General features: G+C 38.0%; 1 protein-coding gene across 1 annotated transcript; it reads right to left on the bottom strand.

Annotated features, from left to right (window-relative positions):
* Positions 1-7,286: 7,286 nt before the first annotated feature.
* LOC113115402 (guanylate cyclase soluble subunit beta-2-like) lies at positions 7,287-26,841 on the bottom strand. The gene is made up of 15 exons (XM_026282936.1): positions 25,754-26,841; positions 25,033-25,106; positions 24,828-24,922; positions 24,559-24,719; positions 24,133-24,232; positions 18,573-18,715; positions 18,332-18,419; positions 17,984-18,087; positions 17,520-17,736; positions 15,580-15,900; positions 13,717-13,865; positions 13,496-13,642; positions 13,200-13,354; positions 12,831-13,042; positions 7,287-7,479 (listed from the first exon to the last, which is right to left on the bottom strand). The coding sequence occupies exons 1-15, from the start codon at positions 25,754-25,756 to the stop codon at positions 7,322-7,324; spliced, it is 2,127 nt and encodes a 708-aa protein (XP_026138721.1). The 5' UTR covers positions 25,757-26,841; the 3' UTR covers positions 7,287-7,321.
* Between the last annotated feature and the right edge of the window lie 284 nt (positions 26,842-27,125).

A 27,125-nucleotide genomic window follows, 5' to 3' on the forward strand; every position in this document is an offset into this window, starting at 1 on the left:
ACTTTAGGTGTCTTCAATAACTCTGTTTTGGGGGGCCTTAAGACACACACTTCTGAACATGATGCCTGTATCATATCTATGTAAGCAACAAAAATGTGAACATGCATAGTGTTTCATGATCGCCAACTACTGGCCTGGCATGTATAACATAGTATTCTTTAGCATAGTGTTTTTTGTTTGTTTGTTTTCAATAAAATCAATATTTTTGTGAAAATGTTACTTAATTTTTTCATGTTATTCTACTCATTTTGAATGGTTGCTTGTAACCATCTAATTTGATTATTTATAATTAATTATAAAGTGTTAAATGTAATTAATAATATTGAATGTAACATTTTAAACAATTTTATTGAGTAAATAAAGTGAATCATTTTTTACAGTGTGGGGAACGTTACTTTTAAAAGTAACACATTACAATATTGTGTTACTACACAAAAACAACTATTTGAGTTAAATAAATTAATAAATGTTATTACAAGTAACTAAGAAAAAGTAATCTGATTACGTAATCTGTTACTCCCAATTTTGAGGGCACTGAGATTCCAGTCAATGCATTTTTTTCCCATCTGAAGGACTGGCTTCTCAATATGATAGTCAAGCTCTTAAATAATTATTTACAGTACAATAAATACATTTTAAAAGGTAGTAATTAAATGGCATAATGCAAAAAAAAAGCTCTATTATGTATTAATTATTCTATTTGTGTTTAAATAGAATTTCCAGATTGACTGTCTTTGTCAGAAATCATCATTGGGATTCCTTCCGTCCAAAGCAGAGCGAGGCACTTTTAACCAGCTGTGCTGTTCATTTCCTTCCCTTCTGCAGATACAAAATAAATTCTGAACTCAGATGACAGATGATTGCTGAGCTCTTCAGTCTCTGTAAAAGGTGCGTGTGTGTGAGGCGGCAATGTGTGATCACTGAATCAATCCGAACCTTTTGGAAATGTGTAGACTTAATTATTTAAAATGTGAGCTGTAGATATGAATATGACTGTCACAATTTGATACCTAGCCCTCTATAAAATGCTATGTAACCTAGTTTTTGTCTTGTGTATTGTGTTGACACTTCCTGAAAGGAAAAGGGGCAGGTGTTGCTACAATATTTTATGTCACTAAAATATCTGGTTTTAGGTATAATTGTTTTTATATAATGGTTCATGCATTAGATAATGGTTCATATATCTAATACACATTTTGACATGTTTATTGCATAAAGACAACATTGACTTTATCAAGGAATTAGCAGTTTTTTTTCTATATGAATCAGTACGGATTACCTATAAAGTGTTGGGGATTTTAACATCCCGGCTGCATTCATTTACAGACATTTTAACTTTTAGAAATACTTGGGTTAGACAAAGTGTCAAGATCCTCACATCATCGTAAACATCTGATTTAATATTATCAAATCGACGTTGATGCCATTAAATCCTACAACATTCTGCATAATATCTATGACCATTAATCTCTGGTATGCTCCGTTCAGCTAAAACTGTAAAATCAACTCCATGTTATAAAAATGGTGGAACTGTAAAGATTGCGTTATTAACAATCTCTCCAAAGCACTTGATGTTGCAAGCTATGAATTCTTTATTTTCTAGCACCCTAGATATTGTTGCTCCTGTGTGCTTAAAGAAGTAAGCAGAACAGTCCTGACCCCATGGTATAACGAACTCACAGCCTCAAAACAGCAGCATAGACAGAACCAGAGGTCTGTCGCATCGCATGGAAAGATACTGTTGCTCCCATCAGGTTAAAAAGTTTAGAGAGAAACACCATGCACCATGGTACAGCAGTCAAACTCACGCTCTCAAGATAGAGCAACTCGTTAAATATTAACAAAGTTTGTGTCTAATTTTTTTTTTTTTAATGCAAAATAATTATATAGATAAATAACTATAATTGCAGAAATATTTGTATATTTCTATATACATATATATACATATGTGAATTTATGTGTAGTTTGGTTTTATAAACTCCATAATAAAATTGCATAAGATAAAATGTCACTCTACAAATGGTGCAAGATTTAGTTTGGGACTCTGAAAGGACTTTTGTGCAGAACGGTTGCTTCACGGTAATCAGCGGTTATCATGACGACCATGCACACACTCGGGGCACATATTTGTATAAGTCATGGATAGCAGTGTTTGGGTGATAGGGTTTCTCTCCCACACAGACAGCCTCATGCATGATTCAGAGTCTAGTGAGCACACTGGAGAATCAGATAGCTTTCTGTTAACAACACAGAGACAATGTTTTGGTATTCAATAGCAAATATGCCTGTGGTTTAGGCACTATGACAATGAGTAAACAAAAACAAACAAAGATCATCATTTTCATTGTCATTTTCAATGTCCTTTTTAAATAATTTCGTGATTTCAACCTTATAAAGATCAGAAAGAACATCATATTTTACATTTCATTAATCTAATACAATGTATTTGGTTGTGTGCAAAAAGGAACAGAGAAACAAGTGCAGCCTTTCTTTTTTCTGTCAAATATGGAAATGTTCTGATGTTGTCTTTGATTAAATTGTGATCACAGTCGTGTGAAGAGATGAAAAAAATTATATTAAAGCAGCAACAACTGAGCTTAGCCATTTTGTGCTTATGCATATTAGGGCAATTTTCTGTAATTTCCCCCATTGTGTGTTCTGTTGTACACTTTTATTTGATGTGTATTCGTTAGAATGAATTCTTTGTTAGACTCAAACACAGTATTCTTTATCCTTGTGTCTGTGCTATAACTAAAGGGTAATATCCTTAACCTCTCTTTTATGCTGCCTTGCCAGATGCATATTCATTGGAGCTCATAATGACGCTGGACAAAGGTGTATGAATAACACAAACATTTCTTTAAGGGTGCTAATTACAGATAATTACTCGGTGATTGTGGTTGGTTTTCACTGATTGTCGCTTCCTCTTGTTTCTAAGGTGTACAAGATGTTGACGTCTATAATTTATTTAGCTAAATACTGTTATTTATTTTGGTATGGACATTGGCAAGTCTCCTAGAACTGAGAACAGAATGATTATGAATGAACATATTTATACTCCAACTGCTTTAGCTGTAATAAATATGTAACTACAGTCGGTTTGCACAATGCTGAAACCTTTTAACAGCAAATGGAAGACTTTTAGACTTATGATTTAGATTCATGATGTGAAAAAGATTGTATCTGATGATATCTGAATCCATTATCAAATAGCAAATGTGACTGAAGGGGACATGTATAATGCTTATGGGGAACTTTTCCATCCTAGATTTGTTGCTACTTGTTGACTGACCTGATGAATTTTTTAAGCTCCTGAGGAGGCGCATCAGTTACCACTGAATCTATCGCAGATCTTCATCTCTGTCTGATGACAACTTAATTGCATTTGTCATCTCAGAGAAAGAAAATTAACCCTAGATGTTCTTGCAGCTAAGTGTTCTATGTCTATTTCTATTACTCTGTATGGTTATTTTACCTCCGTATGCACCATTCTGGGCAAAGCTAACAAAGGAAACTCAACACTCTGTCTGTGATTAATAAAACATCATCTCGAGGCCCAAAGGGCCAGCCACCCGAATGCTTTCAGCTGTATAAGTGGTGAAAGGCGACATAATCTCCTCGGGACAAGATTTGGGCTGAGATTGAAAGACGCTGTGGGAGAGGTCCGGTATAAGGGGTGGAAAGAGGACTCTTCATGCTGCACTCGAATGGACGGATGGTCTGGAAGCATGGAGAGCGGACGGAGCTTGGCGCAGGTCATCTCTGAAATGCAGAATGAGATCAGAAAGCTGGAGAGCGAAAACAAAGCACTGCGTGGGCAGCTTGACCGGCCGGCTTCAGCCTTGGACTCGGTGAAGCAGAACGACGGGTCACAGGACAGCTCGACCCACGCCAGTCTGAGACGAAACGTGTCCGCACCACAGCTTGAAGCACAGTACAAAGGTAAATAAATATCTTGTGTTGCTCAAACTTTAATAAACTGTAAAAATGGTTACACTTTATTTTAATGTCTCCTTTAGAAATTCTGCTGACCATAAGTAACTTTACATGTCAACTAGCTCTCATTAAAGACGTTTAAGTTAGGGTTAGTATCTGCAAAGTCACGTACAGTTAGTAGAATATCTGTTGGGAGACCATCACAATAAAGAGTTAGCCGATATTGAACATATTTTAATGAAAGCTTGTTGACGTACTGTAGCAGAAAACTTACAGACAATATCTGGACTACTGTATCTAGTGTTACTGCGTCTTACTAAGTGTTGATGAATTAAATAACAGCTAAATAACAGTTTTGACTAATAATAAGATCATTTTTAAATAATTTGGATATTAAATGGTAAAGAATGCAACCTGGCATTTCATATTTACATGCATTGCTCTTTTTGTTGTTGGTTTATATTTTCACTCTGTGGATTTACAGTAAAACCTGTTGTTTAATCACTGTCCCATAGTAGGCCCTAAGACAGGAGTGGGCAACTCTGGCATACACTAAATCTAATCCAGATACATCTGGAAAAATGTTTTTAATTTTAAAACACTGTCCATAGTCTTTTTGAGCATTTTCCAAAAGTTTCTAATTCACACTAAAACATCATAAAACGCTAATATTATCTTACTGTGTATGCGTAAAACCTCATAATAGTTCCCTGGATGGTACAGAGAGACCAGACAAAGTTAAGTTCTCACATTACTCTTTACCACATTCACTGCCCACGTTTTGCTTCAGTCCAGCCAATGTGAAATTACAATTCATTTACATTTACATTTATTCATTTAGCAGACGCTTTTATCCAAAGCGACTTACAAATGAGGACAGTGGAAGCAATCAAAAACAACAGTGCAATGATATATAAGAGCTATAACAAGTCTCAGTTAGGTTAACATAGTACACGTAGCATAGGCTTATAAGTAATATAATAAATAAAAAGAAAGCAGAAAGAAGAGAAAAAGAATAGAGCAAGCTAGTGTTAGAGGTCTTTACACACACACACACACACATGTATACAAAATGTATGTAATCTTTACAAGAATGTCATAATAAAATTGTACAAAGTAACTAATATATTTAGCAAAATTGTGAAAGTGAATAAAAGGTTAGAAAAATATGTCAAGTGACTAAATATGCGTCATCATTTTTAAAAACCTCTTTTTTCATGCTGTTTTCAAATTTATCAATTAGGAATTGCATCTTTAAAAACCTAAATTTTTTCTGAACTAATACGCCATCTGTTACGCCAAGAGTAGCTCCAGCCCTAGTCAAACACGAAGCCTGTCATTTTAAAACAATTCTGAAGACTGTGGTTAGATTGAAAACTATAGACAGGACCGTGGACCTGGAAGGTCATTCATGATAAATGTACTGATGAAAATAATGATGCAGAGATCAATAGATTTATCTCTTTCCAAACCAGTAATGCAATTCTTAATCAAGTATTGGCTGTTATTCAAAACAGGTTATAGTACATTCCTTCTGCTTTATTTCTATAGAAAACATAATTATGACCGTGCGAAGATACTCCATTTCGTCAAACTCTGAGAATGAGATTTTGCACAAGCCGAGACGATATGAGGAGACTGTGAACAACAGCAAATGGGCAAAACTACATGATGGTTCACACAGCCGTCCTTCTAGTGCCTATTCTAAACCAGAGATGGAGAAGTTAACCAACAGACATTCCCTTCAGGAGTACGTCAACAAAAACAGGTGAGTTTGGCTTTAGTTGGTATGAAATATTAACTAGCACTTGGTAACTTTAATGCTAATTGTTATTTGACATTTTAGAGCCAAAGTCAAGACGGTAACTTTCCTGTTGCCGGTGGATGATATTTACACAAATAGACCTGTACTGGCTGAACACCTGTCGGAAAGAAGCACATGTGAACTCCAAACAATAGCAGAAACAGACTCGTGAAGCCCAAACTAATGGCGGGAAAAACCGAAACACCCACAAAACTGAGGCTTGCGAAGCTGACAAAGAGGAAGTGCAGTATTGCGGTCAATGCATCCTGCGGTGAATTAATACCCACACCTGACCTCAATGCTTTGACTCCTGTTACAGATTTGGTTTCTCAAATTCATCCAGCTAAAGAAACTCAAGTCATCCCATGGTCTCATCCGATGACCTGTCAGTCCCACTCTGTCGTTTGGATCGGGTGTCTGCTGTGAAGAACCGCTCACTATACTGAGTTTGGTGCAATTGTTAGTTCTTTGAATGATGAACAATATTTACAACAATTTGTTTTCCACAAAATCTCCCACTATTTTATTCAGCGTTAGCATGTTCAACTTTAACATAACAGTTTACTTAAAACCATGTTTAAAATTAATGGTTCTCCCAAAAATGGAAATTAAAAGTCTTTTATATTTAATCATTCTCAAGTTGTACCAAAGCAAAGGAAGATATTTTGAAGAATGTTGGTAACCAGACAGTTAACGATAACTTTGACTTCCACAGTATCTTCTTCCCCAAACTACAGAAGTCAGTGGCTCAACTGTTTGATTAACAATATCTTTCTAAAATATCTTCTTTTGTGTTCACCATAAGAAAATAGAAATTTGTTCAGGCTGAGTAATTGATGATAGAATTTTAATTTTTGGGTGAAATATCCCTCTAAATAAAAGAGTTATTTAATCATGTTAAAATGTATTAAAGCAGTGACACTTTTGCTACAAGGAAGAGAAGGCCAAAGGAAGGTTTATACATTATTATTATTACTATTATTTAGTTAAGATAAGGAAAAATCAGCTGTGACAGTCCAAAGGCTCCTTTATTACACTCCTGAAATCAATTATTGCTCAGGGGTTTACATCTCTTTTAGATTTCACTTCTGTTTAACCCAAAGGTAAAACAAAGCCACTTATTAGTGAAATTAATAAAGAGAAAATATTCATACCTAAAGCCTAAAAACAGAAATATTTATCTCATAGACTATTTGAGGTGTAGAAAACACTTCAATAATAATTTAGTATATGACCATGAACTTGTCTCTGACATACATTTTCCATATTAACAGCTTATGTCATTATATTAGACTCTGTAGAGTATTGGAAACATCTGGGCTCCAGAAACGGGTCAGAATAACAAGCAGAACCTAGTGTGAACATGTTTGCTGGGTTTATCAGCTGAAGGTTTCTTATTCTCTGTCTTGTTGTGTGTGTTGTCCTTCGTGAGCTCCGAGGGCTCGTCCTCACTGTAAAGACTCCCGTAACTCTCAGAATCTCGTGGCTTACCTATTAGCGAATAAAGTAGTCAAAGTGAAAAAGCAATGTCAGTGCACCCTTTTGTTATCAATAAAACTTACTTTTTTTAAAACCGTTGTATTAAATAGTGTTATTTCTACTGTACTGTATGGTGATACCTGTTATAGTGCTATGCTCAGGTTCAGTAAATCGTGTGGGAGGTTTGCTCTCTGTTGGACTATCTCCATATTTCATTGGTACCATTGGAAAACTGTCTGCTTTCTGCAGTCTCTGGGTAGCTTTGAGGGAGAGATAGATGAGGAAGAAAACAGAGGACAATAACAAATAGAAAATCATAACATCATTTATGTTTTATGTACGCAATATTTTTTAATAATAAAATGAATCTAAAATTATTCTGTCAATCTAAAAATGTTGACAGAAAGCATTTACAGAACATACTGTATATTTGTAACAAAACGGGTCATACAAATGTGCCACTTGTTTTTCTCAACAAAGGGTCTGTGAAAGCAGGTACTTGACAGAAATGGGGTTAAACTAAATATTATGTGCTTTTTTATGTTTATTTTATTTTAAAGGGACAATTCACCCAAAATTTTAAACAAAAAGATATTTTGAAGAATGTAGGTAACCAAACAATTGCAGTTGCAGATTTTTTCATGCAATGGAAGTCAGTGGGGACCAGCAAATGTTTGTTTACCAACATATTTTCCAAATATCTTATTTTGTGTTCAGCAGAGAAAAGAAATTCAAACAGGTTTGGAACAACTTAAGGGTGAGTTGATTTTTGGATGAACTATCGCTTTAACTTTGCAACCCTGATACCAAATCTTGAATGCAGGTTACCCTGATGTACAGTGATGTGATTCAAACTAGTTACTGTTAATACTGTTATAAATAATAATATACAGTGGTGGCCAAAATTATTAAAGCACTTGGCAGAATTTAAGAGGTTCCAGTTGGTTTTGTTGTACGTATTGGCTATTACAGCATAAAACAAACTATTCCTGGAACTACCTTTGATGAAAGCAATCTGCTGGAACATTGAAAGTGATGGGCTGGCCCCCACAAAGTCTGGACCTCAACCCCATCGAGCAAATTTGTGGCGAGTTGGAAAATAAACTGGAAAGATCTTTTGTACTTTGAAAGAAAAGCCTTTGGCCTTAGTTGCAGAAGGCATGGGATAATATTAGTGTTGAAGGAAATGCACTGACACTATGCCAGAAAGATGAGCTGCGGTGATTGCTGTAAAACAGTGGACATTCCAAATATTAAAGTTAAAAGTGTATAAACAGTACAACTCACTTCATCTGATATTTGTTGTGCTCAGAGCAACCATCTGTATGTTTCATGAACATTATGAAATGGAACCATGTTTTGGAGGCAAAAAGGGTAAGTGTTTTCAGATCTGTCATGTGTTCCAATACATAAAATAATCAGATATATTTAATACAACATAAAATAGTTTATCTAACATATAAAGTTCTCCCACTAAATTATGGGATTTCTGTCCTCATTAAAGCCCAAAGTATATTTTGTTTTTGTTACACTTGTGTACTGTGTTTACTTTGATAAAACAGCTTGGACCAGTGCTGCCACCTTGTAGAACAACTGATTAGTGCAAAACTAAGCCAATGTGCATGTGTGGTCTGTGCATACAAAGAATGCGTAGTTAAAAAAATCAGGTGGTGCACGTACAATACCCACAAAATAGTCTTGTGACAAATTCTGTGTGCACCCTCGCACAAAAACGAAAGTATACTTTGGGCTTAAAGGGTTAGATAGTGTAACATATTTTTTTAAGAAAAATGCATTGATTCGCAACAGGAGGCCTTTCTTCACCCCCCGGAGCCGTGATAGCGACTTTTTTTAATGGATGGGCGCTTTTTTTTCTTTTTATTTCACTTCTTTTGGACTGAAGCAATGCAACACCTGCTGACTGCAATAATAGAGATTGAAAGATCAAAGACAATTTTTAATATAACTCTTACTGGATTGGTCTGAAAAAAGGAAGTCAAATACACCTCTGGGGTGAATAAAACACATCCTTATTTTCATTTTTGGATGAACTAACACTTTAACCCTTATGCGTTGTTGGGGACATTTTCGTCAACTAGGGGGTAAAGTTGAGTCTTATTTTGGCCACAGCTCTGTTTTAGCAAATTGAATGATTTTTGGTGACAAATCTTATTTTGAAATTTTTCAAAAACTTAATGGTACACTGTGGCCAAATTCACTTCCCTTTTGTTATGTTCGTGGATGAAAACATCCACTAAATGAAACTGCTGTAAAAATGTCTCAGATAAATATTTTTTTCTATTTTATTTTTTTTGCATAAATCTATTAATCAACCTCAGTCCTGATCAAAACTGCCAAATGTAAAAAAAAAATCCAAGATTTTAACTCTTTAATTACCAAGTTCATAAATGATGTCAATGATTGGGAGGGGGGGGACCCACACAAAATGACTTATTTTCAATATAAAAAGTGATTGTGGACTGGATATTTTTTTTTACCTTTTATCACAGTCTTAGGCATGTCAAAGATTAGTAACAACATTGGCTTTGATGCATCGTTTGTTTTTGTGCAGCATTAGATTTTTATTTTTTCTCCCTCATTTATTGTTTGTGGCTGTTTTTGCCCCATTGACTTCCAATATAATTACATTTTTTGATTGCAAATCCATGACACCATATAGAAATATAAAAAAATATTTACGAACTTAATTTATTATGAACCAAATTGCAACACCAACTTCAAATAAGCTGCAGCACGCTGGAGGGGTCAAGCTGCATAATCATTTCTAAAACTTTGGTACAAGTCAAGCCCTTTCTCGTGTTGCTTGCTGCTCTTCTCATCAGTAAATGACCAGCACGATGGCATGCAAGTGTTTAAATCCACGTACTTTGCTTTTTTTTAGTCTGTACTTGTCACCACCAAGGAAGTAGGTGCATAACACACACACACACACACACACACACACATTCATTTAGCTGACGCTTTTATCCAAAGCGACTTACAATTGCTATATATGTCAGAGGTCGCACACCTCGTCTTGCTCAGGGACACATTGATGCCTCCCGGGTCTCTCACACCAATGGCATGCGTCTTATCCACTGCGCCAACACCACCTCTTACACAATATAATATGCTGTTATACTCCATATAGCTCCATATACAAGTCAGAAACTAAGCTTTTTTTTTGCACAGGCCTATCTTGAGGGGTTAATTCTCCCACCTAGTCATCAACTGTAAAAATAACAAATTTTTCCTCTTCCCAACAGGGAAAACTACAAACCATCAAGAATGCATGATTATATGGTGTCATGGCTTTGCAATCAAAAAATGTCGTTTTATATATAAAAACAGCCACAAACAATAAATTAGGGACAAAAAATTTAAATCTAATGCTGCAGAAAAACTAAAAACTCGTCAAAGCCAGTGTTGTTACTAATCTTTGACATGCTCAAGACTGTGATAAAAGGTATAAAAAATAAAAATAAAATATCCAGCCACAATTATTTTATATTGAAAATAAGTCATGTTGTTTGTTTTTTCTCCCAAATCAGTGACATCATTTATGAACTTGGCAATTAAAGAGTTAAATCTTGGATTTTTTTTTTTTTTTTTTTTTACATTTGCTAGTTTTGATGAGGATTGAGGTTGATTAATAGATTTATGCAATATATATATATATATAGCTGATACATTTTTACAGCAGTTTAATTGAGTGGATGTTTTTATCCCAAACATACCGAAAGGGCAGTGAATTTGTGAACAATGCACAAGGGTTAAGAATGTATAGTGGGTCAACAATATATATATGTGACCCGTCATGAAAAACCAGTGACACAAGTCGGCAGCACAACTTTCGAGCAAAATGAGAAAGAAGTTTTTTTTTCAAAATTTGTGATTTTCGTGTTTTTGCAGAATATGTTAGTTGAGATCACAAAGATGCCTCTTTGTGTTTAAGATAGCAGTATTAGTATATTTAAAAGCGTACATTTTGAGGTTGAAATCGGCTTGTTTTTCAGAGCATGCAGTAGGGGCGTGTCATTGTCTGTGTATTTCCATACTGGATAAACCACTTTTGTTTCTTTTGTTATTGCCCCTGCCCTCCGAGGGAAGCGTGGCTACTTATTATGCAGCGCTCTGGCCGGCTCTAGCTGATATCAAAATGAAATGAAAATGGACGCCGCTAAGATTATCGCAGACGAGAATGTATTGGACTGGCGTACGACGAGTTGGACCGTAAGATATCAGAGGCTATATCGATAGTAACATTTGATGGGGATAAAGACAGAGAAATGGGGAAAATCCGTAACTTTGACTGTAAATGCTATATGAGGAAAAAAGAGAACTACATGGGAGACAGTCCTGTAGCCAGAAGCTTTCTCCAAACATTATGTACAACATACAGCTGGATTCTTTAGCTGTGGAAAAAGAGTGGCAGGACATGCAAACATCATTTAGTCTCCCTCAAGTTGTTCCAAACCTGTATGATTTCCTTTCTTCTGCTAAACACAAAAGAAGATATTTTAAAGAAAGATGTTAATTGAACAGTTGCTGGTCCCCTTTGAATTCCATAGTATTTTTTTTTTCTACTATGGAATTCAATGGGGTCCATCAGTCGTTTGGTCACCGACTTTCTTCAAAATATCCCACCCATTGGTATCATTATGGTATTTGGTACGAGGGCCCAGCAAGATGGTTTGTACCCAGAGCCCAAAATTTGGTGCTACGCCCCTGTCAATAAACATCAAAGTTTGTCGTTTTGTGTTCATTTTAAAAACACATACACGTTTCATGTTTAGTCCATGTTTAGACCTTACGTTAGCTACTTGCATTTACGTGTTATGTTAAGTGTTTCCTGCATGAGGTAATTTCTTGTTGTACATTGCCATGATTTTCACACGTGCTCAAAACTACTACGGTACCTCAGCGTTTCACAGACACACTTTAAATGACTGGTTACATGAGCCTAAGCTCTTTTCAATAAAATCAATGCAAAAGTTAATATCAGATAATTTTAGAATACAGAATAGGATGTACCAAATATTCTTCAGTTGTATGCAACTTTATCTACAATGCACAAGTTCAAATAGAGTTTTGACAAAAAAGGTTTTATAAAAAGATAAAACTCACATATTTCAGCTTCTAAATCATTTTTATAAAAAGTCAAAAAAGATAAATTACTGACATTACAATGCACATTATCCTTTATTATTAATAGTGTGCAGTCCGATTTTTCCAATTTCGTCAGTCGTTGCTATGCAAACATGCAACTTTACAGGGGGGACCTTTACAGGGGGTATGGCTTATCTTAATGAGATGTAAATGAGCTCTATTGTCACTCCCAGTGAGAACAGGTGAGACCTGCACAATCTTTTAGAGGCCATTTTCTTACTTTTGAGCTTTTGTGAGTAACTACCTTCAAATGACCACAACTTCTCCAAGTAATACAAAATTTCCACGTGTTACACATCGTTGCAAAGCTTGGAGACTACACTTTCAGAATTTGTGAATAACTCAAAATGCACCAAACCTACTTGTGTCCCTAATTTCCGTGACTGGTCATATATTGTCGCTTATGACTGGTAAACAAATAATTAAGAGACATTCAACAGACCTTTTAATTCTGGTCTATAGTGAAGTAGCTGTGACGCTTGTGTAGAATGATTCATCATCCTGTCTGAGTCAGCGTTGGGCGCCAAAAGCCCCATGATCTCACTCTCTGTGACTTTAAGGTTCCTCTGCAGGAAGTAGGTGCGCATTCTTCCTTTACCTTTTACCTCTATCTCTCCACGTTCCTCCATCTGATAGCCTTTATTTCTTAGAGCACTGGTAAGAAGAAATCGGGAAAGAGATTAAAGTCAAGATTCTCATCTAAAGTCATCTATCAGTCTATTTTAATGTTTATATATACTGCATCTTTACAGGTCCAAACAGAGATTATTTGAAGTTACTAAGACAGAGGACATATTTTTGTGCTTCTCACTGATAAACACGGGGACTGAGGTGGATTTTGTCAGGCAATCCATGACTCTCCATTCGGGAGGCTGTATTAACTGTGTCTCCAAACAAACAATACCGAGGCATCTTCTCACCAACCACCCCTGCCAAGACTGGTCCGCTGTGCAAGCCCACTCGAATCTGGGACACAAAACTCTTTTCTAAATCCCCAAAACAACTGGGGATGTAATGTCAATTACAGGAAAGCATGACAGTTTGAGGTTACAGGCTAAAAGAATGATCTTAAAGCTGAAGTATTAATCAAAGATAGCCCTCAATCACCTGAATAGGGCCACCAGTCACAGGGTTAGTGACCTCTTTTGCAGATATGATCATGCCCAAGGCAAAGTTGGCCACACGCTCAGTGTGACTTGACATTGGGATGGGAACGCCACCGACAACCATGTAAGCATCTCCAATTGTTTCAACCTGCAGAACACATGATGCTACACAATAAAAATCAAGTCTTACATTTAAGAAGAATCTGCAAAACTAATGCTCACCTTGTAAATATTGTGTACAGTGGTAAGACGGTCAAACTTCAGATACATGGAATTGAGCATGGAAACAATCTGGATGGGTTCACACTCAGAGCAGATGGTGGTGAAGGTCACCACATCGCTGAAGAGAACGGTGCATTCTTCAAACTCACCTGAAAGAAAATCAATGTAACATTAAAAAGTAATCCTTGGTATGGAAAAATTTATTAAGTTATTATTCCAAGATCTGTCTATCTTTGGGTCTATTTGATTAATGAAAAGTAATAAACAGTTTATTGTGACTTTATGAATTATGTGGGACTTTTTATTACAAAAAAGACAACAACTTTTTACAACAATTTTTACCCTCTTCCTCAACGGATGTGTTGTTCCCATGTTTTAAATAATCCCTCATGATTCTTGTCCCCAAAACCCCTGTCCTTTCTATTTGGACTCTGTTGTCATGTAGCACTTACTTTTAAAGTGAAGCACTTTGAAAAAAACTGAATAGAGCAAAATCTGCTCCTCCCTTACCAGCTGCCTGGACCCATTACAGTTTGCATACTGATCCAACAGGTCCACAGATGACACTATTAACCACACCTTACACGTTTCCCTTTCCCAGCTTGATCAGAGGAAAGAGAACTACATGCAGATGCTGTTTGTAGATTACATCTCTGGTTACAACGCTATTATCTTGTCACAAATTCGCAAAAAGCTTCAGAACCTTGGACTGAACCCTGAGCCAAAGATGCCTTAGAGCAGTGCTTCTCAAATCTCAGGGGACCCCCAACCACTGCATATGCTGTATGTCCCCCTCATTTAACACTCCTGATTAGAGGTCTTCACAGTGCACCCAAGACCCGTCGACCCGACCCGGGACCCGTACGGGTTCGAGGCTATATTTTAAATGATCAGCCGGGTCCGGGACCGGGTCCGGGTCAGGTCCAAATCTATTTACTTCAGGTCCCGGGTCTGTTCAACATTGTGTGTAATACCCGTGTGATCGGAGTCATCGGACTCGGAGAACACCCGGCCGTGATCAGACAATGCTTGTAAAATTAGGAAAAGAAAAGTGTGAGCCAAAAAAAAAAAGCGATCTCTCTCTCTCTGTCTGCCATTAGAAGTAGAGCATACTCAGAGTTAATGCAAGTTCATGCACGGTAATAAAGCTTGCAGACTTGACACACTCATATGTTTTCTATGACACTCAAATTGTGTTAAAATGCATGTTTTAGGTTGATACAGCTAGTATGCATTTGTAGTTTTAAGCGCGTCATGTTTCTATGGCAACCAGTGAGGGACATAATGACTTCGACCGCCAAACCACACTTAACATTTTGCACAGTACCTAGTGAACTCTTCTTAACATTCCAAACCTTGTTTATGAATTGTTGTATGCACATCATCCACACATACACAACTAAATCGGAGTGTAGTGAATGTGAACAGCTGAAGGATACTTTAGTCCTAAGAATTTAAAAGGATGCTCGTTCTCAGTGCGAACACTCGTACGAGCACGACCACATCAACCTACAGGCTGATAGAGGCAACTGTGGTGGACAGTCTAGGTGTCGTTCTTTTTTTACATCATGGGTGGCTCATACGTGTACAAATGAAAACTCTATCTTCAAGATTTTTTTAAGTAAAAACCTCCACATAGCTCCTTTAATCAAACTAACTTACCTGCTACTTTCTAGTGATCATGAAGACCTTGATTAGTTTGTTCAGGTGTGTATGATTATGGTTGGAGCTAAACTGTGCAGGAAAGTGGACCTTGAGGGACAGAGTTGAGCTTTACTCTATAAGGCACACTTGTTGTCTCACAGAAACCATATGTTTTGCATTGTCTGCTCTCCTAACCATCCATCTTTCTATTTGATTCACCTGCCTCTACTCTCTTGCCCTCTTTCAGCTGGTTGGCCACATGTTTGGGCAACATGGCATACAATAGATTATCCGTCTTCTGCTTTTCCTCTTCGAGGTGTTTTGAGAGCTGATGAAGCTCTTCCTTTTTTCGTTCTAGCTGGTTGGAGAGCTCAATCTCTGCCAGTCGCTGCTGGTTGAGCAGGATTAGGTCACGTGTAGCATCATGTGGAGCAATATCAGAGAGGTGCATGCCGTGCTCCTCCAGCTCCTGCAAGCTGCGAAGTAATGGTGATGCTAGGTACAGCATGGAACGCAATGGAGGCATCCATAACATTTGTCCTGGGAGAAGGAAGTATGAAAAAGCTTATTTGATATTCCCTATAGGTACAAAAATATGTGAGGTGAACACAATGACAATTTATTCAAATTTAGTCAGAGTGGAATCAATTCTCAATTAAGTAAGTGCTTGACAGTTGTATTTAAGTTCTAATTCTGTGATAGCTTAAGAATTTCTGCCTCTCTTTAAGATTCCTTGCCACAGCAACCAAAATTAACAAGTCAATCAGGCAATAGCCCTCCATTTCGGTCATGCTACGGTGGAATGAAACACACAAGGAAGTGGATGTGCAATGCAAACAGTCTTTAATAAGGGCAAACACAAGATGGACAGGCAGGATGCACATGAAGGAACGTAGTAGACTGGACTGGATATGGCAGATATGCCATACTGGATGAGGACGACAACAAACAGAATCCAGGGTAGAGATGGAGGGAAGAGCCATGGTAGGAGGAAGGGCTGATGACTCTGGGGGCCGACCATAGTCAGCGGAGCAGGTAGTGGTGGAGCCGGAGCTTGAGACGGGGAGGACGGGATATTGGTTTGTGTGAACTCAGAGGGAGTGTCAGCAACATTAAAAAAGCTAACAGCTTAAGACATTTGTGGATTAATGCGTATTAGAGATGTGAACCGTTTAAAACGATTCAGTTCGATTTGGTGAACTGAATGATTCGTTCGCGAACCGGATATCCAGACTGCTTTGATTTGAACTCTCTCTCACACAGACACGGAAGAGAAGACAATGCTGAATAAAGTCGTCGTTTTTGCTATTTTTGGACCAAAATGTATTTTCGATGCTTCCAAAAATTCCCACTGACCCTCGGATGTCACATGGACTACTTTGATGATGTTTTTCTTACCTTTATGGACATGGACAGTAGACCGTACACACAGCTTCAATGGAGGGACTGAGAGCTCTCGGACTAAATCTAAAATATCTTAAACTGTGTTCCGAAGATAAAAGGAGGTCTTACATGTTTGGAACAGCATAAGGGTGAGTTATTAATGACATAATTTTCATTTTTGGGCGAACTAACCCTTTAACTATATAAAATTACTTATTTTATATTCTCAATTCTGACTGTTTTTTTTATCTATTTTGCTAATAAAAATCAATTCCAAACAAGGAAGAAGTTGCATCTCACAACAACCCACAGTTTTTCATCAAATCATTCAATGACTGTTTCATAAATACAGTGGTCACTTCCTTCATTTATGAATGAATCAGCTGGTTCATTTCATAGTTCTTTTCAAAACTGCTAAATTTAAAACGTTCAAGAGTAATGAAAGACATACGTGATGATACTGTCATGTGGTACGTGGTTTTAGTGAAACACATGAAGAAGGAGTAGGAGTAAAGAATCTTTTAATAACCATAAACAACATTAAACATTCAAAATGAATATCAATCCAGTACAAAAACTGAATAAAACTGAAGCCTTTTAAAGAAAGAGAACAAAAAAAAGTGAACAAGATGATTAACAAATACAGGTGGAAACCAATGAATGATAATTAACTAAGGAAGAGAACAGGAAATGAACCAAAACAAAGACAGATGGGAACAAACGGAAACCAACGTGTGACACATACATCAAGTCTTCACCTTTTATAGAATTCTCACCTCTCAGTTCTAGCATGGGTCTCTCTCTCCAAGCCATAGGCATTCTGTCTCTTCGTGTCCGCAAAACAAAATGGCTATTAATGAACTTGCGGATGCTGCAGATGTTGAAAGTCACCTGTGGATGCTGGATGTTGAAATACTGATCCAGCTGGCTGCACCTGCTCTGTAACCCTGGCACGATTCTCTGAACAGTTACCCCTGCCTGTCTGACCTGGAGCTGAATAGATGCATTGAGTAAAAGAACAAAAGAGCAATGATATAACAATGTTCCAACTATTTAGTGCTCAGAACGCAGACATTTTTTAATACAATGCTTTCAAACTATGTGAAAGCAGAGGGGTTAATCCACACTCATATTATCAACACCTCTGTCACTGATCAGCTGGCAATGTCCCATATTTAAATATGCAATAAATGTAATGACTTCAGATTTTAAAGAAACAATGTCCTCAATCAGCCCTTACTTCTTCATCAAACACAATGTGGAAAGGAAAGGCATTGCAAAATGTCTTCAGATCGATGCACAGGTTATCTGGATACACAGGCTCAAATGCCCTTAAAGTTATACCTGAGGTTCAACAAATAAAACAAAATTAATCCCAAATACATACACCTAGAAATACAAAATATTAAACTACATTTACTTATATATTTGTTACAAAGAAAATTGAATATTGCTGATAACATGTCAGACCACATCAGAAAACTGAAAAATAAATGAAAAAATAATGTAGCATTACTGACTGCTCAGTTAAGAGTTATCTTGTACTGTAGAATTCAAATAATAAATAAAAATTGTAAACCATCTTTACCCTTTTGTGGATACTCCAAGTTTCTGACTGTGTCATTTTTTTCTACATGATTTAGAGATTTCGTCTGCAGGGACCTTTCTGGAAAGTCCTGGAAAAGACAACAAAGGTGTATTTTTCTATAAATAACTAATTCTCAACAGTACTGTACATACTGTAGAAGGTTGTAAATAACTGTGAAATCATTGAAGCATGAGGATACAAATACTTAAATATATACTTTAAAAGAATTGTCAGTGCATACTTTGTCTAAGAACGCTGGGCTTTGGGTGATGAGGAAAACAACATGCTCTTTTTTTCCCATGCTCTCAACTTCCTCGATCTGGTTCACAATTTCCATCTTTATCTTGCTGTTAAAGAAGTCTTTGGCTACAGCTCCGATGATACCTACAGCATTAGAAATCAGTCATCCAGGAAATCGAATTACTTCCTGATTATTTATTATATACAGTGGTGGCCAAAATCATCAGAACACTGGTATTATCACCAGCTACAAATGATTTTAAGTTAGTTATGTCTATCTTTTCTATCTGATCTGATCTGATCATCATCCAGTCTGTCTGGAATGACATGAACAAACTGAGACAGACTCAATAATTTTGGCCACCACTGTATATATGGTTTAATAGATAGAATATAAATAACATATCAAATGTTGAAAGTGAGACATTTTGAAATGGCATGCCAAATATTGGCTCATTTTGGATTTCATGAGAGCTACACATTCCAAAAAAGTTGGGACAGGTAAGAGGCCGGAAAAGTTAAATGTACACATATGGAACAGCTGGAGGAACAATTTGCAACTTAATAGGTTAATTGGCAACATAATTGGGTATAAAAAGAGCCTCTCAGAGTGCCAGTGTCTCTCAGAAGTCAAAATGGGCAGAGGATCACCAGTTCCCCCAATATTGCAGTCAAATAGTGGAGCAATATCAGAAAGGAGTTTCTCAGAGAAAAACTGCAAAGAGTTTGAAGTTATCATCATCTACAGTGCATATTATCATTGAAAGATTCAGAGAATCTGGAACAATCTCTGCGTATAAGGGTCAAGGATGAAAAACCATTCTGGATGAACACAATCCACCGTGCCATTCGCCATTGCCAGCCAAAACTCTATAGGTCAGAAAAGAAGCCATATCTAAACATGATCCAAAAGTGCAGGTGTTTTCTCTGGGCAAAGGCTCATTTAAAATGGACTGTGGCAAAGTGGAAAACTGTTCTGTGGTCAGACAAATCAAAATTTGAATTTCATTTTGGAAAACTGGGACACCTTTTCACATGGACTAAAGAGGACAAGGACAACCTACCATATTTTCTGGACTATAAGTCGCCCTTTTTTTCATAGTTTGGGTGGTCCTGCGACTTATAGTCAGGTGAGACTTATTTATCAAAATTAATTTGACATGAACCAAGAGAAATGAACCAAAAGAAATGAACCAATAGAAAACATTACCGTCTCCAGACGCGAGAGGGCGCTCTATGTCTTCAGTGTAGACTACAGGAGCACAGAGCAGCATAGAAGACATAGAGCGCCCTCCCGCGGCTGTAGACGGTAATGTTTTCTCTTGGTTCTAAATAAAGGCGACTTATAGTCCAGTGCGACTTATATATGTTTTTTTCCTTATCATGACGTATTTTTGGACTGATGCGACTCATACTCAGGTGCGACTTACAGTCCAAAAAATACAGTAAGTTGTTATCAGACCAAGACCAAGATGGCGGCGCGAACACATCGCGAGGCTCAGCGTCTCTCCAGTTTTTGCAATTTTGCAGTATTATTCCTGCTCATCTCGGGTCTGTTCGTACTGAACAGCTTTGCTTTAACATCATACACCTGACAGGAGCTTTTGGATATCGGTGAGGACTTTACCAGCAGTTTTATCACCAATCTTCGACTCATCCCTGAGATCGCTAGAACACCCGAGGCTACGCACTCTACCCGGCCGGGCGGAAGTGCTCGCAGGCGGCGTCGAGATCGCAAAACAAAGGCCGGGGAAGCGCGGAGGTCTAAGAGTCAAGCTAAAGCTAACACCGCTCCGGCTCTCTTTACCCAGCATTTTCCTCGCTAATGTGCGGTCACTGGTGAACAAAATGGATGAGTTACGACTCCGCATCACCCACAGTAAGAGACTTCTGGACTGCAATGTCATGGATTTCACAGAAACATGGCTACACAGTGACGTACCCAACAATGCTATTGAGCTAGCCGGACGCTACACGCTCCGGGCAGATAGAACGGCAGATGACTCCGGCAAGACAAGAGGTGGTGGATTGTGCATTTATGTCAACAAAGCTTAGTGTAGGAACACTGTCATTGTTGGCAGACACTGCTCAGCTAACCTAGAGTTTCTCATGGTTAAATGTAGACCTTTTTATCTGCCACGGGAGTTCACTTCCACCATAATAACCGCAGTCTATATTCCACCGGAATGCCAAACTTGCTTTGAACGAACTTCATGCAGCCATTAGTAACCAACAGACTGCTCACCCGGAGGCTGCTTTTATTGTCGCGGGTGATTTTAATCACTGCAAATTAAAAACAGTACTCCCCAAATTTCACCAGCATGTTTCCTGCCACACCAGAGGAGACAAAACTTTGGGTCATGTTTATGCAAACATTAATGGAGCTTACATCGCGAGCCCCCTCCCCCACCTCGGACAGTCTGATCACCTTTCTTTGTTTCTCACCCCTAAGTATTCAACCGTGTAAAGCCATCAGTGAGGACCATCAAAGTGTGGCCAACTGGAGCAGACTCTTTACTTCAAGACAGGTTTCAACACAATGACTGGAGTATGTTTGCTTCATAGGCTGCCTGTGGCTCTCACACGGACATTGATATCTACACCTCCTCTGTACTGGATCACATCAACTCCACCAATGACAGTGTAACAACAGAAAAACAGATAACACCCTTATCAGAAGCCATGGATGAACAAGGAGGTTTGACTTCTGCTGAAAGCCCGCAACTCTGCCTTCAGTTCAGACGACGCTCAGGCCTACAGTAAATCCAGGGCTAACCTGAAAATGGGCATCAAAAAGGCCAAGTACTGCTATAAGCTAAAGGTAGAGGAACACTTTTCCAACTCTGACCCCCGACGCATGTGGCAAGGCATCCAGATCATCAGTGACTACAAGTCAAGCAACTCCACACCAATGGTCACGGACATCTCCTTCCTTAACGAGCTAAATTACTTTTATGCTCGCTTCAACAGCGACAGCAAGGAGACGGCCACCAAAATCTCAGCCTCAGCAAACCACCAAACTCACCTCCACAGATGTCCACACTGTACTGACTGAGCCGGATCAACGCACACAAGGCTGCTGGCCCTGATGGCATTCCTGGGTGTGTGCTTAGGGCATGTGCAGAGCAGCTTGCGGGGGTCTTCACAGACATTTTCAACCTGTCCCTCACCCAAGCAACTGTGCCAACATGTTTTAAGTCCACATCCATTGTGCCAGTACCGAAACACTCCTCCCCAACGTGCCTCAATGACTATCGCCCCATAGCACTCACACCCATCATTATGATGTGCTTCGAGCGACTGGTCCTAGCACACCTCAAAGACTGCCTCCCACCCACACTGGACCCACACCAATTTGCCTACCGCAGAAATGGGAGCACAGAGGATGCAGTATGCACAGTGCTGCACTCTGCACTCACACACCTGGACCATAACAACACGTATGTTCAGTTCAGCATTTAACACCGTCATTCCCTCCAAGCTGACCACAAAATTTGGAGACCTGGACATTAACAACTCCCTCTGCAACTGGATTATGGACTTTCTGACCAACAGGCCTCAGCATGTTAGGTCAGGCCACGCCCACTCCACCACCATCACACTTAACACTGGCGTACCACAGGGCTGTGTGCTGAGCCCATTCCTCTACTCCCTTTACACCCACGACTGCAAGCCTGTGCATGGATCCAACTCCATCATTAAGTTTGCAGATGACACCACGGTGATTGGCCTCATCAGTGACAACGATGAGACTGCCTACAGGGAAGAGATACAGCACCTGGCCACATGGTGCGCTGACAATAACCTGCTCCTTAACACAAATAAGACCAAGGAGCTCATTGTGGACTTCAGGAAGAAGAAAGGAAACACTCATGACCCCATCCACATTAACGGGATGGTTGTTGAACGTGTCTCCAGCTTCAAGTTCCTGGGAACCACCATCTCGGAGGAACTGTCCTGGGCCACAAACACCTCCAGCCTGGTCAAGAAGGCTCACCAGCACCTTTTCTTCCTCAGGACACTGAAGAAGAACCAGCTGTCTTCATCCATCCTGGTGAACTTCTACCGGTGTGCGATCGAGAGCATCCTGACCAGTTGCATCACAGTCTGGTATGGGAACTGCTCAGTGGCTGACCGCAAGGCACTGCAGAGGGTGGTGAAAACTGCCCAACGAATCACAGGGACACCACTTCCTGCTCTTGAGGACATCCAGAGGAAACGCTGTCTACGTCGAGCTCGCAGCATTCTCAAGGACTCCTCTCACCCTGACCATGGACTGTTTAACCTCCTCCCCTCTGGGAGGCGTTTCAGGAGCCTCGGGACAAGGACCACAAGATTCAGGAACAGCTTTTGATTCTGCCCTCTGACACCCCTCAACACCCCCCACACCACACATAGACTCCTCCCCCTCTTCAACACTCTGATTTATTTATTCACAACAAGCAAAAAACAGTAACTTGTTATTACTTACACTACTGCCTGTTCATCCAGGAACACTGTATAATCCATTTGCACACTGAAATATTTTCTATGCACTGTACTGTCCATTGCAATACTGTACATTATGTTCATAGTTCTGCCTATAGTGTACATACACTTTTACATAGCCCATCTGTATAGTATGTTCATAGTAAACCTATCTGTATATCGTGCTTATAGTATTTAATATCTGTAAATTATGTCCATAATACTTACCTGTATAGTTATTGTACATATTATAGAGCTTTATTCTGTACTTACTGCTTATTGCACTTCTGGTTAGATGCTAACTGCGTTTCGTTGCCTTGTACCTACATGTGCAGTGACAATAAAGTTGAATCTAATCTAATCTAAATCAGCGCTCAGTTCAGAAGCCTGTATCTCTGATGGTATGGGGTTGCATGAGTGCGTCTGGCATGGGCAGCTTACACATCTGGAAAGGCACCATCAATGCTTAAAGGTATATCGAAGTTCTAGAACAACATATGCTCCAATCCAGACGTCGTCTCTTTAAGGGAAGACCTTGCATTTTCCAACAAGACAATGCCAGACCACATACTGCATCAATTACAACATCATGGCTGTGTAGAAGAAGGATCCGGGTACTGAAATGGCCAGCCTGCAGTCCAGATCTTTCACCCATAGAAAACATTTGTTGCATCATAAAGAGGAAGATGTGACAAAGAAGACCTAAGACAATTAAGCAACTAGAAGCCTGTATTAGACAAGAATGGGACAACATTCCTATTCCTAAACTTGAGCAACTTGTCTCCTCAGTCCCCAGACATTTGCAGACTGTTATAAAAAGAAGAGGGGATGCCACACAGTGCTAAACATGCCCATGTCCCAACTTTTCTGAGATGTGTTGATGACATGAAATTTAAAATCAACTTATTCTTCGCTTAAAATTATAGATTTTCCCAGTTTAAACATTTGATATGTCATCTATGCTAAATTCTGAATAGAAAAATGAAATTTGAAACTTCCACATCATTGCATTCTGTTTTTATTCACAATTTGTACAGTGTCCCAACTTTTTTGGAATCTGGTTTGTAGATAGACAGATATCAGTAATTGTTTACCAGGGACGATATGACAAAGACCGCGTCGGTCTGAGTAGTAGTGTAACAGCAAAGACCCATCATTGTTTTTTTCTACACGGAATGATGGTGCATTCATTTCCTAAAATAAAATAAAGGCAACAGAGATTTACTATAGACATTTTGCACATACAATGGATCACTCTAGATTGTTTGTAGCTCTTCTCACAAGATAATAAACACAAGAATAAATATTTATAAGAAATTCTGAATGCATGACTCTGAATGAATGAATGATTGAATGAATCACAAATTCAGGAAAAGAATTATTAAGGGAAAAAAAGGTCTTATTTGGGACATCAAAAGTGGCTATTCATTCTGGATTGACAAATAAATTATGAAGCAGTGTCTTTGATCGAAATTCTCCTCAAGGTGTTTATGAGAATACTAATGTCCTGCTCACTCGACCTTGTAGGAAAGCGAGAGAAAGCCGTGCAGCGCGTCCAGATTCTCCATAAACTCAAACAGATTTCCTCCAAGAGTGCGCAGCATATGATCATATCCAGCCCTTTTGCAGAACTCAAAAAAATATTCTCCAAACTGCCCCAGCACCACACTTTGCTCAAGGTCTTTGGATAAACAAAGAAAATTGTACATCAATTAACAACCAATGCACTTTTAATAAATACTGGCTGCTCTACAAATCAACCCAAGTCTTAAGAAGTGAAATGCTTTACCGAGCATCCTGCAGGCCTCGCTCACTAACTGCATGGTGATGTTATCTGCGTACACTTCATAAGTCATGAAAGTGTCTTGAACCCTTGCTGAGTCCCTGTGAAAATCCCATCAAATCTGATTTTATAAGGCATTTCACAGACATTAAACAATCTCTTGAAAAATCTGTGAAAAATTATCAAATAATTCAGTGTTATGGACACTCACCTGAGTTTGTCCCACATCTCTTCTCCAAATCTGTCGATCACTAGAGACTTCAGACATGTGTTGATGAATCCATACTGGACATTAGAGGGAAACGCATTTAGACATTTGATGGTCAGTGGCCAATACTGAAAATTCAATTAACATTTGCAATTATATTTTATAAGACCCATGCTAGTTCAGAAGGGCTATGTTTCAGTTTTGAAGTCCAAAGGTTTAGTTTTTTGAAGTGGATTTGTATGTTGGTTTCAAACATTCAATTCAAAAAAATGTGTCTTTCATAACTCATATTCAGGTCATATTCAGGCAATGGTATACAACAATTAATATTTTTCATTTTTTTTAATCATTAGTATGTTTTATACAGTTGAGTGCATATGTTTGCATAGATATTGCACAAAAAAGCTAACAAAACAAAACAAAAAACACTTGGATCATGAAAAGTGCATTTTGCTTGTTCTTTACAATCCTGACTATGCTTTTTCGCATAAATAATAACTGAATTGACAAAAAATAAACAGAAAACCGAAAATCCTCCAGGTGCTGCACATTTTATTTCAGGTGTTTTCTCCATATTGAATTAGCCCATGCATTGTATATTGTTAGGAAGTGTAGTTAAGCTATTTATGCACCCAGCTGTATAGCTACACACCAATAAAAATGCAATAAAGTTAAATAAAGAGCATACAGAACATGTAGATAAATAAAAATGCCATTTCCTCACCATTTCTCTGTCAGGGTTGTTTTCCTTGGGCACTTGAAAGGTCAATTAGTTTCTCTTTTTACAGTCCATTGATTAACCATTCACCTCCATACCCATCGTGCTCAACTTAAGAAAGAAACACAATACAACGCTCTATCCACAAATAAACGAGAATTCCATCAAGAGAGTCCGGCGCGTGCACGACCGTGACGTCCTGTGCAGCGCGAGCCGCGTGAATGAGAGCGCGCAGTAGATTTTTACATTTCAGATCAGCTTTTGCTCATTAAAAAATGTGCCTTGCAGGTTTTAATCTGGGTAAGAGATCGCAAACTGCACCAATCAGCAGTCAAATCAGGTGACAGGCATAACACGTTAAGAAATGATTCTGACAATTATCAATTGCCTAATATTCAACTTAGTAACATATTTAAATAAATATAAATGCACGCATACAAAGAGACAAAAAAAAATATAAACTTGCATTTTAATTTGAGCTCTTTTAATTATTAAATAAATTCATTTGATTCATTTGCATTAATAGTCATATATGTTTTGTGTAATTGCTGAAAGGTGAGCAGTGCTGACAAGCTGTGTGTGCGGTCCACCCTGGAACACAGTGGAGGATGGAGGTTTATTACAAAAACAGCAGCACTGGAGAGAGACATATATATGAGAATATGGTAAATGCATTCCTGAATAAGACATTTTATTTAAATATATACAGATTGGTGTAAAGACCCTACAAATCAAAAAGTATGTATAAGAGTATTTGTCCATAAATTTGAATAAAAGTTGAGCAAGAATCTGAGTGCAAAAACAGAACCACTGTATAGCTACAATGCACAAAAAAAATCTGGCAAAGTGGTGATTTCTTGATCAGTATTAGTCAATAGTGGATTCTATGCAATCATGAATAATAATAATAATGTTTTTTAAGTTCACTTATCAGTGGATGATACAAATTAGTTTCTAAAAGGACATAGAATAAGTAACATAAGAATAATTAATAATGGAATAATTAAATTGAAAAATTAAACATTACATTTGTGTGTGTGTGTATGTGTGTGTGTGTGTGTGTATCCAAGATGGATTATCCAGGTTTCTGTACTCTTCTGTATCTTTATATGTTTTGTCAAAAATAATAATAATAATAATAATAATAATAATAAAAAAAAAAATGGGGCTTTGAAATTATGAACTTTAATTATACTAATAAAATATGTAGCCTATTCATCAAAAATGACAGTAAATGCATTTACAACGTTAAAAGTGTTATTTTTTAAATAAATAAATACATTTTAAATAAAAAAAAGGTTTTCTGAGCCATCGAGTTTTTTTTTGTAAAACAACAGTTTTTAGCTAATAACACTAACGTTATCAGCAATACAGTTAT

Source organism: Carassius auratus, chromosome 15, assembly GCF_003368295.1.
Source record: "Carassius auratus strain Wakin chromosome 15, ASM336829v1, whole genome shotgun sequence".
NCBI lineage: Eukaryota > Metazoa > Chordata > Actinopteri > Cypriniformes > Cyprinidae > Carassius > Carassius auratus.